Source organism: Kogia breviceps, chromosome 5, assembly GCF_026419965.1.
Source record: "Kogia breviceps isolate mKogBre1 chromosome 5, mKogBre1 haplotype 1, whole genome shotgun sequence".
Lineage (NCBI taxonomy): Eukaryota > Metazoa > Chordata > Mammalia > Artiodactyla > Physeteridae > Kogia > Kogia breviceps.
Genome location: NC_081314.1, coordinates 102,082,346 through 102,097,045, shown reverse-complemented (window position 1 = coordinate 102,097,045; position 14,700 = coordinate 102,082,346). Strand labels below are relative to the sequence as shown.

The following is a 14,700-nucleotide window of genomic DNA, read 5'->3' as shown; positions in this document are numbered from 1 at the left end:
TCAATTTTCAAGCTTGAGAAGAGGGAAGTTAAAGAGATGGAAAAGGAGGTTTTTTTAGTAGTATAGACAACATTGATTTAGTTTGAGTTTGAGGTGCTGAACACTGTTACTTGGTCATCCTAATGAAAATATTCCACAGACAACTAAAAATACACTTAGAGCTTTGGAACTGGGTCAAGGTCAGAGGTTTAGCATTGGAAGTCATTTACATCCTTATACCACTCCTGCTATTCCTTGTAGAACAGCAACATTAGAAACTCCCGGGAGATTTTTTTTTTTAACATCTTTATTGGAGTATAATTGTTTTATAATGGTATGTTAGTTTCTGCTTTACTACAAAGTGAATCAGTTATACATATACATATGTTCCCATATCTCTTCCCTCTTGCATCTCCCTCAATGCACAATCTCAGGTTCTTTCTCAGGACTGTGGAATCAGAACCCACATTTTAACAATATCTCTGCCATGATTTGCAAGTACATCAAAGTTTGAGAATCACTGTTCTATATAGAGGTGATAAAGACATGGCTTATAACTGAGATGAGGAGGATACATAGGTGAGACATCCAAGGATAGATCTCTATTCCATATTTGAGAGACAGGATAACAAGTAAGCAAAATATAAGAGAAAGAGGGTAACAGGAAAATTGAAATAAAAATTTCAAAGGAAGAAAGAATTCAAGAATGGGAGGATGGCCAAAATTCCCACAAAGAGGTTTAAAATGATAAGAACTGAGAAAACTCTACTGGATCTAGCAATTAATTGATCATTGATGATCACTAAGAGAAGTTTCAGTGGAATGGTAAAAAGAAGACCAAAGCCAGAGAAAGAAAATAAAGACTGTAGTGTGGTAGAGAAGTCAAAAATATGAGAGCACATTAATCTGAGAAGTTTTGGAATTAAGAGAAGAGTCTGAAAAGTAGCCTAGAAGATATAACACAGTCAACAGAAGATGTTGTTTGGGAGTAGGGAAATTTGAGCATGTTTGTAAGCAAGAGGCAGGGCACCAATATCAGTAAAGAGGCAAATGTAAAAGAGCCAAGGCTTATAGAATATGGAAGCGACCAGATGATGAGCATTGTCTGAAGTCAGAAACATGTTCCTTGGTAAGAACAGAAGAGAGTTAAAACTAAATCTGGGATGAAGAAACAGTGAGCTGACGGCGAATATCCTAAATTTTCTTCAGTATTGCAGAAACCAGGATGGATTGGGATATGAAAAGAGTCAGGGTCAGTAGCCAGGATGCTATTCCCAGGATGCAGGGTAAGGTAAGGAGTGTCTGGATTGGAATCATTGACATGGAAATGGAGAAGCAGAAGATAAAGATACTGATATGGGTACTTCTCAAAGGCAAAAGCAGTGTAACTCAGAGCCTCAATACGTATAGGAAATGAAGAATTTAAAAATTCATGAAGTTTCAAATTATGGAGAGTGAAAGAATTATGATACTTCAGAAAGTAATACAGGAACTGATATTTCAAGAGAAAAGTATGAGTTCAATTTTGTCCTAAGTTTGAAGTAACGGTAAGGCATAAAAGTGAAAATGCTAACATTTTACTGTTTATTCATTCAGTATAAATTTATTGAAGGCCTACTATGTGCCAGATGCTGGCCTGGGGACTGAGGAAACAATGGTGGTTAAGATACCCATGGTCCCTGTCCTCACAGAGCTTAAAATTTACATGGCAAGACAAATGGGTAACAAGGCATTGGGCTCAATCAAGTGAGAATTTCCAGACATCAAAAATATTCACTTCTTAACAACTTGGGATAAAGAAAAAAAAAAAAAAAAACAGCCCGGGACCAGCCAAAAAGGAGGGCCCTCATTCTACATTAAGAGCAAGTAAGTACAATGTGAAAAGAAAATTCTAAAAGAATCATAAAGTTTTAATAAGTTGGCAAAGGAGTGAGAACTAGGCAATCTTGAACACTTTAACAAGCTGGAAACATGGGAAGGAAAAACTATGCTATTAATGGTGAAATAAATTGTGGTTTTAACTCTTCATCTGGGCCAATTTGGAAAGCTTTCTTTTGACCTTAGATATATTGAGGACAAACATGTGCATTATTCCTTTCAAAGCCCATTAAGAATAAAAACTGTAAATTAGGTACATCTACTCTCCAAAGAATGTGAACTCAGAAAAGGCTCTAAAAACATGGCAGAACCATATGGACCCTATGCAAATAGGAAGGGAAACATACACCCAAGGATAAAGTGACTCATTAATGTTTCCAAGCTTAAAACAAAATAGAAAACAGAGGTTTTCTCATTAGAAACTCACCACACAAGAGCTCTGATATATAAAGTCAAAAGTCAAAGTATAGGGGCTTCCCTGGTGGCTCAGTGGTTTAGAGTCTTCCTGCCAATGCAGGGGACGCGGGTTTGAGTCCTGGTCTGGGAAGATCCCACGTGCCGTGGAGCAACTAGGCCCTTGAGCCACAACTACTGAGCCTGCACGTTTGGAGCTTGTGCTCCGCAACAAGAGAGGCCACGACAGTGAGAGGCCCACGCACCGCGATGAAGAGTGGCCCCCACTCGCCGCAACTAGAGAAAGCCCTCGCACAGAAACGAAGACCCAACACAGCCAAAAATAAATAAATAAATTAATTAATTAATTAAAAAGTCAAAGTATAATGTAAAGAAACCTTTCCAATAAATTACTTGCATTTGCATAGTAATATGCAAATTACTAAATGATGCTATACAAACCAATGTGAAATGATTTTGTTTTAAAAAAAATCAGAGACTTTACACATAGTGCCAAATATTAGAGTTAAATGGATTAAAATGACATCAGTTGATGTTCCTGTAGCAAGCCAAGGGCATTCAGATTCCAAAGGTTTTGTCAGAATATGCTCCTGAAGGAAAACTTGAGCTGTACTAATCTTCTAATTTTCAAGGAGGAATCATTCCCTATAACTATTATTGCTTACTCTAACCTGCTGGATTAATCTAAATTCTAAAAAATACCATCTACATAATCATATGAGGGTGGATTTCTCCAATTCTGCATCTAAGTACACCAATTGAGTTTGTTCTGGTGGATTTATTTGGGTGCTTATAATATGTACAGTATTTCCAGAGCTTTTAAATAAGGACTATTATTTTTTCTCAAATGTCAGCTCTTTATTAACTGTTCTAACTAGGGAGAAAGGAGGCATGGGTAAATAAAATTCACAAGTACTCCAAATGCTTCTTTTTGTCATTACCATTTAATTCTTCCCGTTTAGTCATGTTCTAACAATTCCCTATTTCTGTCAAGGATACTTTGATCCTCCCACTCACTCAGGTTTGAAACTTGGCAAGCATCTTGACATGTTATTATTGAATCTTTTAAAAAACTTCATTCTAGGTAGAATTATTTATTTTCAATATTGTGATTTGATGGGCATGACTCCATCTATCTGATGAGAAGAGCAGAGCCAGGGTGTATGAGCAAGGGGATGAGAGGGTGAGGTGTACACGTTGTCTGAGTAGCTTGGGGCCTTCAAGTCAATTGCCTTGGATAAAATTCTAGCTCTGTCCAGGCAACTGTTCCTCTACCTTCTTCATATTCATTATCTCCTTGTGCTGTCAAACCGTGGCAACCTCTATCAATTAGAATCAATCATCAGATAAGTTGTTTCATGGAGGGGTCAGCAGAACCAAGTGAAATTGAAGGAAAGGCTTGAGGACAGGAAAGGAAATCGTATCCAAATCCTGCTATACGAATTTGCAAGTTACTGAACCTCATGGATTTATCAAGCAAGTTGAGTAACCATTAAAATCAGCTATGCTTTGTTACAAGACTATCAGGTCTCCTTCCTTCCTTCCTTCTACCCTTCCTGCCCATCCCCTTCCCTCCCTTTTTTCCCCTTCTTTCTTTCTTAGTAAGAGACTTAAAAAAAAAGAAAAAGAAAGCAACCCTTAAGTGTTTGTTTTCTCAGCACTGGCACCCTGTGAACCCATTATAAACTGAAGTTATCATAAGAAAGAAAGTTCTTTCAAGAGTCCATTTCCAAACAAAGTAAGTTATCGGTTTAGTAGTGGTTGAAATAGGAATAGTTCAGATTCTTTGAAAAAGCTCAAAATTACTTTTCAAAAAATTTAGTTTTGGCATATCTTCTACATACTTTTTCCAAGAATTTCCCTTTAGAACTATGGACATGTGAAAGAAAATTTAATTTTTTTCTTTCTTACTTTAGACTTCTTTTTTTTTTTTTCTTTTTTGTGGTACGCGGGCCTCTCACTGCTGTGGCCTCTCCCATTGCGGAGCACAGGCTCCGGACGCATAGGCCCAGCGGCCATGGCTCACGGGCCCAGCCGCTCCGCGGCATGTGGGATCTTCCCGGACCGGGGCACAAACCCGTGTCCCCTGCATCGGCAGGCGGGCTCTCAAACACTGCGCCACCAGGGAAGCCCCTTAGTTTAGACTTCTTAATCAAAGTCATATGAAAGGTACTTCTGAGAACTTACAAACATTTTAAAGCTCTTTCTTTTCTGTCCAATTAAGACAAATAAAAAGAAATAAAGCACTACAAAAAATAGATATATGGCCAAAAACTACATGAAAAAGATTTTGATATCTTTAGTACAAGGGAAATACATATTAAAATGGTAATGAGATACGACTACATTAGAATAGTTAAAATGAAAAATGTTGATGACATGAAATGCTGGTGCAGATGTGGAGCAACCAGAACTCCCATATACTGCTTGTGGGAATTTAAATGGAAAAATTAGGCCAAAAAAAAAATCAAATATACATCTTCCCTGTGACATAGCAATTCTACTTTTAGGTGTTGATCTAAGAGAAATTAAAAGATATATCTACAAGAGTCTTATACAAAAATGTTTATAAAATTTATATTCAAAATAACCCAAAACAAGGCACAATTCAGGTGTCCACCATCAAGAAAATGGATCAATAAATTCTGAAATATTCACATAATGGAATACTACTCAGGAATAAAAAGGAATGAACTATTTATGCTTGCAATGTCATGAATGAATCTCAAAAAACATGCTGAATAAATAAGATAGACACAAAAAGAGAACATACTTTATGATTCTGTTTATATGGAATTCTAGAGTAGGCCAACTCTCTAGTACTTTCTGGAGTAATGACAATGTTTTATGTCTTGATGGGGTGTACAGTACATGGTTACACAGCTTTTTTTTGTAATGGATTAAATTGTACACCTCAGATCTGTGCATTTTACTAGGTTTAAATTATTCCTCAATAACAAAGTTTTTTATGTAAAAAAGTAATGAAACAAATCTTAAACATTTAAGTCACTTTGAGTACTTAAAATTTTAAAAAAAATCTTTTAAAATAAAAACTCCTTGGTTGAAGCCTGAAAATTTTGATTGTCAGATGCAAAGTTTTGAATTTTGAAGCTACTGTAGTAAATATTTATGAAAAGCAAATATCATCTTATACCCAGTTTAGAATCATGGTTCAGCATTTATACAGTGGCCAGCACATAGACAATACCAACTACATGTGCTGGATGGATGAATGGCAGTAATTTTAAAATAAACTTAGGTTTTTCTTATTTTGTTCTGCCAAAGATGGTAGCTTCATTTCCAGCTGTGCTTTTCCTTGACCTACATTTCTCCATGTGTTCCTCCCTCCAGTTTTCTAAGCCAGTGATCCCTGAGCTTAGGTGGAGTTTCTGATTCAGTAGGTCTGGAGACCTGAGAATTTCCATTTTTGATAATTTCCCAAGTGTTGTTTATTGAGGCTGATGCTGCTTAGTTTAGGGACCACACTGAGAGAACTACTGTTTTAGCACTTCGTCAAATGACAGATCAAAGATCCATCCTTTTCAAACCAAAGATGAAGCTTTGCAACTTTTAACAGTCTGTACTAAGTGCTTTCAACCTCATCCTCTGATTTTTTTTTTTTTTTACACTTATCACTGATAACCCTACTTGCTATTTGGCTTATTTTCCCGTCTAGTTTTTTCTTCAGAAAGAAAAAATACTTGCATGTGTTTTCTATTCAGTAGATGATAACTCCCTGAAGGGTAGGGACCCTGACTAGTGTATCTTCATTCCCCACACACCTAGATCAGGCTCTACAGCTAATAGCTGATCTGTAAATACTGATGCTCCTGACATTTACACATTCTTCTAAAGCATGTGCAGATACTATTGAAAGCAAGTGCCAATTTTCAGATGAAAAACAAAATTTTCCATAATGATGAACTACCTGTCATTGGGACAGTGACTTGGCAATGTCCAGTCATGGTGAGGGTTGATGAGGAAGCCCCAGGACAGGAAGACGGAGCTTGGTGTCAGAGTGCCAACCACCAGCTGGAGAGGTTTGCGAGATCGTGCTTTACCTGTGGAGGTAACGGACAGGTTAATTCTCATTAACATTTAGTGTATTTTCTTTTTAAAAAAATAATGTTTAAAATATTTATTTATTTGGCTGCACTGGGTCTTAGTTGAGGCATGCGGGATCCTTAGTTGAGGCATGCAAACTCTTAGTGTGGCATGTGGGACCTAGTTCTCTGACCAGGGGTCCCCTGGAGTGCAGAGTCTCAGCCACTGGACCACCAGGGAAGTCCTTTATGATTTGGATAAAATAGACAAAGACAATTTAGCAAGAGATGAAGAATGTGAAAGCATTAAGTTCCTTTTCTTTTTATATAGTGCACAAATATTAATAATGGTTTGCCCATGAATTTAAGCAGGAATCAAATGAAATATGCTTTTGAGATTTGTGTGTGTGTGTGTGTGTGTGTGTGTGTGTGTGTATACACATAAACTATATCCATTCCTAGTTTTTATTTTCGTGCGAGTCAAGGATGAAAATGGAGGTCTTGGCTATTACCAATGAAATAAACACACACACACATAGGCATACACACACACACACACACACACACATATATATATACATATATATACACATATATACTCACTTTTCTTTTACAGACAAAATAAATGTTGCTTTTTTTCCCCCTGGGACTGTGGATTAGTGTGAAATAACACCTTAGAAAAGAAAGCTTACCATGTAGGCTGCAGGTTATAGTCTTTTTTAAAAAAAACTATTTGGAAGTGTAAAATCCCTTGTGAGACCATGTAATAGCCTTTTTTTTTTTTTTTTTTACAGTGAGTATCTAAATGGAAAAGGTACACATTTTTAATACTGCTGGAAGAGTAGGAATAATACAGGAAGTACAGTTATTCTGACAAGTCTAACTGGATTGGGGCAATGCCAAGGGTGATGCTGATATACCACTCTAGATTCTTTTCAAGAGTGGGGGGCGTAGACATTGGCTTTTTCAAAAATATGTGAAATTGCAGGCATGGGAGGAGAGTGAAAAAGAGGAGGGCAGGTTTTCAACCATGGAAACCAACATTGGCTCATAAAAGAAATCAGTGTAAAATCTAATAGGATTAATTAAAAATCCAACGGGACCTAATAAAACCATGCAGCACTAATGTAAAACATATATGCTTTGTATTTCCATTAATTCCCTTTTTCATTTCATGATACTATTTATATTTGCTATAAAAAGAAATTTTGTTATCTTCATCTACTGTAGTGGAAGCCAAACAGCAAAATGGCCTGTGACCTTTATAAGGTAGGTAGGAGGGTACTCCTTGTATGATAGCTAAGGTTATCTGAACCAAATACCCCTGAAAATTGTGCCATGACTTTTGCTTCTGTCAGATTTAAGTTGTATAAGTTGTTACTCTAGCGGAAAAGCCCTCTGAAACAAGAATATACATAACCTAGTGGTGACATACATGAATTTTTAAAAGATATTTTAAATAATTTTCAAAGATGGTTATTGTTTAGTTACTTGCAAACATGCACCTATACTTCTCTGAAAATTTGTCCAGATCCACCTGCAACAGTACCTTATCTATGATTCAAGGGGTTCAAGTTTGGCCCCCAAGGAGGGTGGATTAGAATCTGAGATAAGGGTGGGGGGCATGGGTAGTTTAAAAAAGCCCTGAGGTGATTCTGATAAGGCTTATTCCACCCCTGCGTTGATTTTCACTCACGTAACACAACTGTCTCATTTTATAGATGAAAAACAAGGGCCAGAGTAGTTTCAAGGTTGTCCAAGGTCACAGTAAGATCAAGATTCAAATCCAGGTCTCCTGAATTATAATCTACTTTTCTTTTTACTATATCACTGGCTTAGCTCACAATGTATGAAGATAATGCCACTTAGAGAAAAAAGGTACATTTTTCTTTCTCCAAGGAACCTAAGGTTTACATGACTATCAAATAATTATTTCACTAAGTTTGGATCTTACTTTAAAAATGATTAAATAATTAAAATTTATGTGGCAGATACAAATATAAAATGAATGGAAGCTAATCCATGACTCATTACATCACTCTTAAATGCAGATTATAAAACAAAAATTGGGGCTTCCCTGGTGGGGCAGTGGTTGAGAGTCTGCCTGCCGATTCAGGGGACATGGGTTCATGCCCCGGTGCAGGAAGATCCCGTGGAGCGGCTGGGCCCATGAGCCATGGCCACTGAGCCTGCACGTCCGGAGCCTGTGCTCCACAACAGGACAGGCCACAACAGTGAGAGGCCCGCGTACCGAAAAAAAAAAAAAAAAAAAAAAAAAAATTATATCTGTTGCCTGAAAGGAAAGGTGGGGTATTATATCCTGAGCAGGATGGGATGAAACAATTTCCTGTGTTGGTCATCATAGTGAAAAATAATCGCTAAGGCCAGTGTCACAGAAGCCCCCAAATGAAACAAAGTTATAAAATGCTATTAAGGTGTAATCACTCTCTTGACCTTCCTTACTTCTTTTTGTATATTTGTTTTATAATCATATTAAGAAAAAGTTCAGTGACTATGAAGCCAGAATCCCAAAAAACCATACTCATGCTTCCTGACTTTATTGTTAAATATTTTGAAATAGAATCTTGAAATATTGAGAGTACATTTCTTTTCAAGTGTATGGAAAGCTGCCTGGACAACTACCATTAGTAAGTTGTAAGTACTGATTGAAATTTCCCTTGCACTTTGGGATAATATAAGAGGTCAAGGAAAAGGATCTGTATTTCTCAAAATACTTGACCATTTATTGCTTCTCTAAAAAGAAAAGGAAACCAACAGAAGGAGGGGAGGGGATAGTGGCAACTGATTTCTAGTAACCAGGCATGGCTAATACACCTAGGAGACAGAATACAGAGCTGCAAAGGGCGCCTTTGCTCAGTGTATGTGAATATCTGTACGCTCCCCCAACCCTTCTTATCCCTTTAAGAAAGATCCTTTTTCCTGTGTGGCAACCAGAGTACTGTAAAAGACAAATATGATTAGGAAATAATTATTTTGAGAACAGTTCACATCAGAACATGAAAAAGAAAAGAAGAGCAGTATGATCAACTTTATCTAGAGCAGTAAGATGTGACATCAGATGTTAAAAGCATATTTACAGTTCTATCAGTCCTTCGTAATAGCAACGGCTTCCTTATTTGATCTGAGAAGAAATTTTAGCAGTGAAATTGGGACAACATAGGATTTTTTGGGGGTGGGGCTGCGTGTGGGGGCTACTCTTCGTTGTGGTATGCAGTGTTCTCATTGTGGTGGCTTCTCTTGTTGTGGAGCATGGGCTCTAGGCACGTGGGCTTCAGTAGTTGCAGCACGTGGGCTCAGTAGTTGTGGCCCATGGGCTCCAAGACGCGTGGGCTCAGTAGTTGTGGTGCACGGGCTTAGTTGCTCTGCAGCATGTGGGATCTTTCCGGACCAGGGATCAAACCCATGTCCCCTGCATTGGTGGGCAGATTCTTAACCACTGCTCCATCAGGGAAGTCCCGGGACAACACAGGATTTTAATCTTCCTTAGTCATGCAGAAATGTTTCTACGTTTTTATACATATGGTATCTACTTTCCTGTTTTAAGTCTCCCTAGCCCTGGGAAGATGTGTGTTGCACTGCTGTTTTATGAAAGAAGTCCTATTTTCTATGTTTGACTAAATACAAGAGATTTAGAAGGAAGAGGCATAAATAAAATCCAAGTTCCAACCCATTTAACACACACGTAAATGAGTTATGCTTTTGAAATGTCAACAGTTTCCTTCAGCAAAAGTTAGACGTCAAATTTTGCCCTAAAAAATCTGAAAGGCACAAGAACGGGCTTTAGTTCACACATTACAAAATAAAGACAGGCCAACAGGAGTTAACCCTAAATGAGCACTTGCTCTGGGCCAGGCCTGTCCTACGTGTTGTGTATTTGTGGACTCATTTAATCCTCACGCAGACCCTATCATACGGCAAATGGAGGCACAGAGAGGTTCAATAATTTGCCTCAATCCCTGCAGTTTGTATGTGGTGAGGCTGGAAAAGACCCCAAGAGCCTCTCCCACCAGGCTATGCTACTCCCCAAGCAGGGTTGTGTTGACGGGGGTCTGCTGGGCACTGTACATCTTCTAACCTATACTCCTGAGACATCCCCAAGCTTCGTGGTCTTTGTGGGTAGAAAAGAGATGAAAAGGCATGGTTTAAAGTTAATTAAAAAAAAAAATCAACAGAAATACCTGAGCATGACTTCTTTTGACTGGGAGGAGGAGCGGGCCGCACGACTATCAGATATTTAGGCTCAGCATCTGGAAACAGTAACATTATTTATCAGTAAGATTCTTTGAGAACAAACAGAGTTCACCACAGCAAACCCATTCCTGACTCAGTGTTCCCAGCTTTAGTCAGCTTTAGTCATCGTAACCACAGCATTGGTGGGTGAGAGGGCCCAGGAATTCAGAAAGTTCAGATTTCTTGGGATAGTTCAGGCCATTAAGTTTTTAAAATGAAAATTAAATCCAGATTTTCAAAACCCCATGGACAGGAGTCAGGGAGAGGTCTTAAAAGAATTATGCTAGACACAGATTTCACGCCACATTTTCATCAGTCCTTTTCTCTGCAGAGATTTTTTAAAAAATCAGATCATATTTCTTTTGTTATCCTACTCCTCACAGAGGGTCAGTCTGGTGCTTCAAAGTCAGAGAAGGAAAATCATACTTGCACAGGATGCAAGAGTCTCATCTGTTGCATGATCTGAAATTGCTCACTTTCTTGGGAACCTGAATATTCATAACATCTTATTTTTTTATCCTGTTTGCATAATTTCAGTCTGTTATCACATCCAATCAATCATTTTCATGAACAATTTTTAAACAAAATCACAATTTAAGTTGGTATAATTTTCACCTAAAATATACCAATGGAAAATAAAGAATCTCTTTTAAAACGATTTAAGTTTTATGAGGGAAACCTGTGGGCTGGTATCTTGACAATTTTAAGGTACACAGGTGTCTGTATTCATCAAAACTTATTGAATAGTAATGACAAGGTCCTACTGTATAGCACAGGGAACTATATTCAATATCCTGTGATAAACATAATGGAAAAGAATATGAACAAGAATATGTGTATGTATAACTGAGTCACTTTGCTGTACAGCAGAAATTAAACACAACATTGTAAATCAAATACACTTCAATAAATTTTAACAACCTAAAAAAATAAAAATTAAAATGTGGACAGTAAAAAAAATAAATAAAAATAAAATGATATTTAGACAATCAATATGTGCTAACTCCATCAGGGGCTGATAATATATCATAGTTTTTTAAAATGATGTTTTCAAGAGGAATGGTTGGTCTATACACAGTGTATAAATAAGCCAAATACACTCTGGGTCTATAAAATAGCATTTTATAAGCAGCTCTGTTAGATTAATCAATTGATTGATGGGTATTATCTACAATATTTCTTCAGTAACTCTGGATCCTGGAACTCATTCTACACCACACTTCATACGGATGCTGTAGTCAATCACAGTTCACTCCTACTTGCTCAGATGGAGCTCACGTCTTTGTTTTCTTTCAAATATATCCCCTCCGTGTGTTTGAAGCCCAAGGCTTTATGGGGCTGACCTCATTCTCAGCCAGAGACAACCTGGCCTTCAACCATGTTTAATGACTCAAGCCTTTGTCTTTTTCCTGGACACCTCACCCAGCCCTATTTGCTATAACCTGCTGCAGTAATTACCACTGCAAAAGATAAACCAGGTAACCTCTTGAACTGACCTCAGAGCTTTGCTCATTGATTGCATTGGTGCCTCATGACCACAATACAGGTAAAGGAGCATTCGCTGTGTTTCAGTCTCATGTGTTTGAAGGCATATCTTGCTTAGCAGAGCTTATATAAGGAAAAGCTCAACTTAAATCAAGTTTTCTAGTAACAATATAATAACCATTTCGTGATTTTATTTGGAATATAGAGCAATATAGGTATTAAGAAACTACTGTGTATTGAGTATTTCCTATGTGCTGGATACATTATATTCATAATTTAATTACCCGTCATGGCAATCCTACCTGACAAGAACTATTCTTATCCCAATTTGGAGATGAGGTCACTGAGGCAGGGTCAGCCTCATGGGCAACATGTGCAGTCACATGGGCCCCATGTTCAGAAGGGTCCCACGCTTGGTTTAATATCCTGCTGTCACCATCGTGAAATTAATACTTTTATCTTTGAATTCATGTTTTATAAGGGCTGTCCAATGGGATAATGGAGCATGTGTGTGAGCTAAAGGAGATGCGAACAATAATGCATGTCTGCACTTCCTTCCATCCATGTAGAGCATTCTAGGTACCCATTAGCATAGCATTCCAAAGGGCCCATGTCGTGTGGGAGTCCAGTAAGACTCAGAGGTCAAATAAGGTAAGCGTATTACATCTACCACTGAGTAAGGGGCTGTGGAAGGGACACTGACAGCCCTGTGAGGTCACACTTCCATTTGAACCAGAACTTGCTTCAAATGCAGAAAGAAAGCAACAGCATATTAAGAAACAAAAATGACCAAAGAATACTATCATGTCCTTTATTATTCACGTTCCTTTCCTGTATTAGCCAGCCACTGACGCTGAAAATTAAGACGTAGAGGGAAAGGAAAAGCTAGAGAAACCCCTGCTTCCTTTTGTTTTCAGTTCTCCCTCACTCATAAGTGTACGGCAGAGAGTATTAGTAGAATAAGCAAGTATCAAAAAGTTGAGTTCTGGGCTTCCCTGGTGGCGCCGTGGTTGAGAGTCCGCCTGCCGATACAGGGGACACGGGTTCGTGCCCCGGGCCGGGAGGATCCCACATGCCGCGGAGCGGCTGGGCCCGTGAGCCATGGCCGCTGAGCCTGCGCGTCCGGAGCCTGTGCTCCGCAATGGGAGAGGCCACAACAGTGAGAGGCCGGCATAACGCAAAAAAACCCAAAAAACAAAACAAAACAAAACAAGTTCAGTTCTGTGCATTTTCACTAGTGTGGCAAGAATAAAGTACGTATGCGTGTATGAACTACAAAATACAAATTGTGTCATTTTAGTGATTCTGCTTAGGAGTTAAAGGGTCTTACATTTGCATTTAAAACTAGCATTGCACAATACAAAGAAATGCTAATAATTTACTCGTAATTTTTCTTTACTTAAATGACCTTAAATAGCAAATAAAATAGCACCATGACAAGTTGAGAGAGAAAATGTGGAAAGAAGGGAAAAAACTTTATATTTTAGTACCTTTAATGACATTTTTTTCCTGGTTTTTGAACCATGGACACTGTGTTTTCATTTTGCACTTGGCCCTGCAAATTATGTAGCTCTCTTAATCTTGTCCCCAAAATGACGTTTTAATAAGTCTCTGGAACTCACTTCTAGAAAACAAAGCTAAATCCCATTTTTCTTAAATCGTTCTCATTGTGGCAGAGTCTCTTAGAGTTAGCCTTTTATTTCCTTCCTTGATACACGTTAATTCAACTATACCTCAGTGGTTTAAAAAAAAAAAAAATCCTGAAATACTAGAAAAATAACACACATAGAAGCCAAAGATAGTGCCATGATCCGAGACATATGGTTACATGAGCAATTTAAACGTAATTTTTGTTATGATCAGTCATTCTGCATAGAGCATAGGCTGTTACAGCCAATTACAAATTGGAACAGATGTCAGGACTTGGGTGCGTATGCTGGCTCTCACTGCTCATTAAAAACTTCCAAATTCACGCATTTCAGTAGTCTTTGCGCTCAGTTGGGAACACAGACGTGGAAAAATACAACAACTGAAAAACAATATTTATATTTCTATTCTGCACTATGAAATTCTTTGTGGATTTGTAGCAGTCTGGAAATATATACACTGTAGCCTGATCAGAAATTTTGGCAACACATGCCAATATCAACTACTTCTTTATTTAGAGAAAGTGTATTATTAAGAAATTTTAAGAAAATGTATAGAATGCAGTTACCTTGACAATTTTTCCATTCCTGACAATGTTGCAAACTAATTAAATCTAATTTGCTTCATATTTTGAATGCCCTGTGATGGAGGATATGGACAGCTTCCTGTTTAAGGAAATCTACTATTGAAATTCTTTATAAAGTCCTAGATTTTTTGGTAACACAAATAATCTTCCCATACTCGCTCTGCTCAAAAAATCCTAATTCTCACATTTTTGTTAGGGGACATTTGCATGGCAAGCCACACTACTTCAGGATGGTGTCCTAGTGAGGTTTTTTTTCCTTTTCCTGCTGTGTGAGTTTCTACAAAAATAACGTAAAATAAGCCAGGATGATCCTAAAGGCAATCACGTAAGGGACCTGAACAAACAAAAAATATACTTTACCCCTGCCATCTTTTTAACAGTTTGGTTTCATCACAGACTAAATTTCTGGGTAAGAGC

At 37.9% G+C, this 14,700-nt stretch overlaps 1 protein-coding gene across 49 annotated transcripts in view; it reads right to left on the bottom strand.

The window, feature by feature from the left end:
* The window catches only part of ABI3BP (ABI family member 3 binding protein), a 285,160-nt gene that overhangs the window by 180,677 nt on the left and 89,783 nt on the right, over nucleotides 1-14,700 (bottom strand). For all 49 annotated transcript variants that reach the window (XR_010840794.1, XR_010840796.1, XR_010840793.1 and 46 more), the window contains exons 3-4: nucleotides 10,514-10,582; nucleotides 6,200-6,332 (exon numbers count right to left, since the gene is read on the bottom strand). Coding sequence is in view for 46 of the 49 variants with exons in the window: in XM_067034765.1 (XP_066890866.1) it covers nucleotides 6,200-6,332; nucleotides 10,514-10,582 (202 nt within the window). In the remaining 3 variants the exon portion in view is untranslated. The remainder of the gene's footprint in view (nucleotides 1-6,199; nucleotides 6,333-10,513; nucleotides 10,583-14,700) is intronic.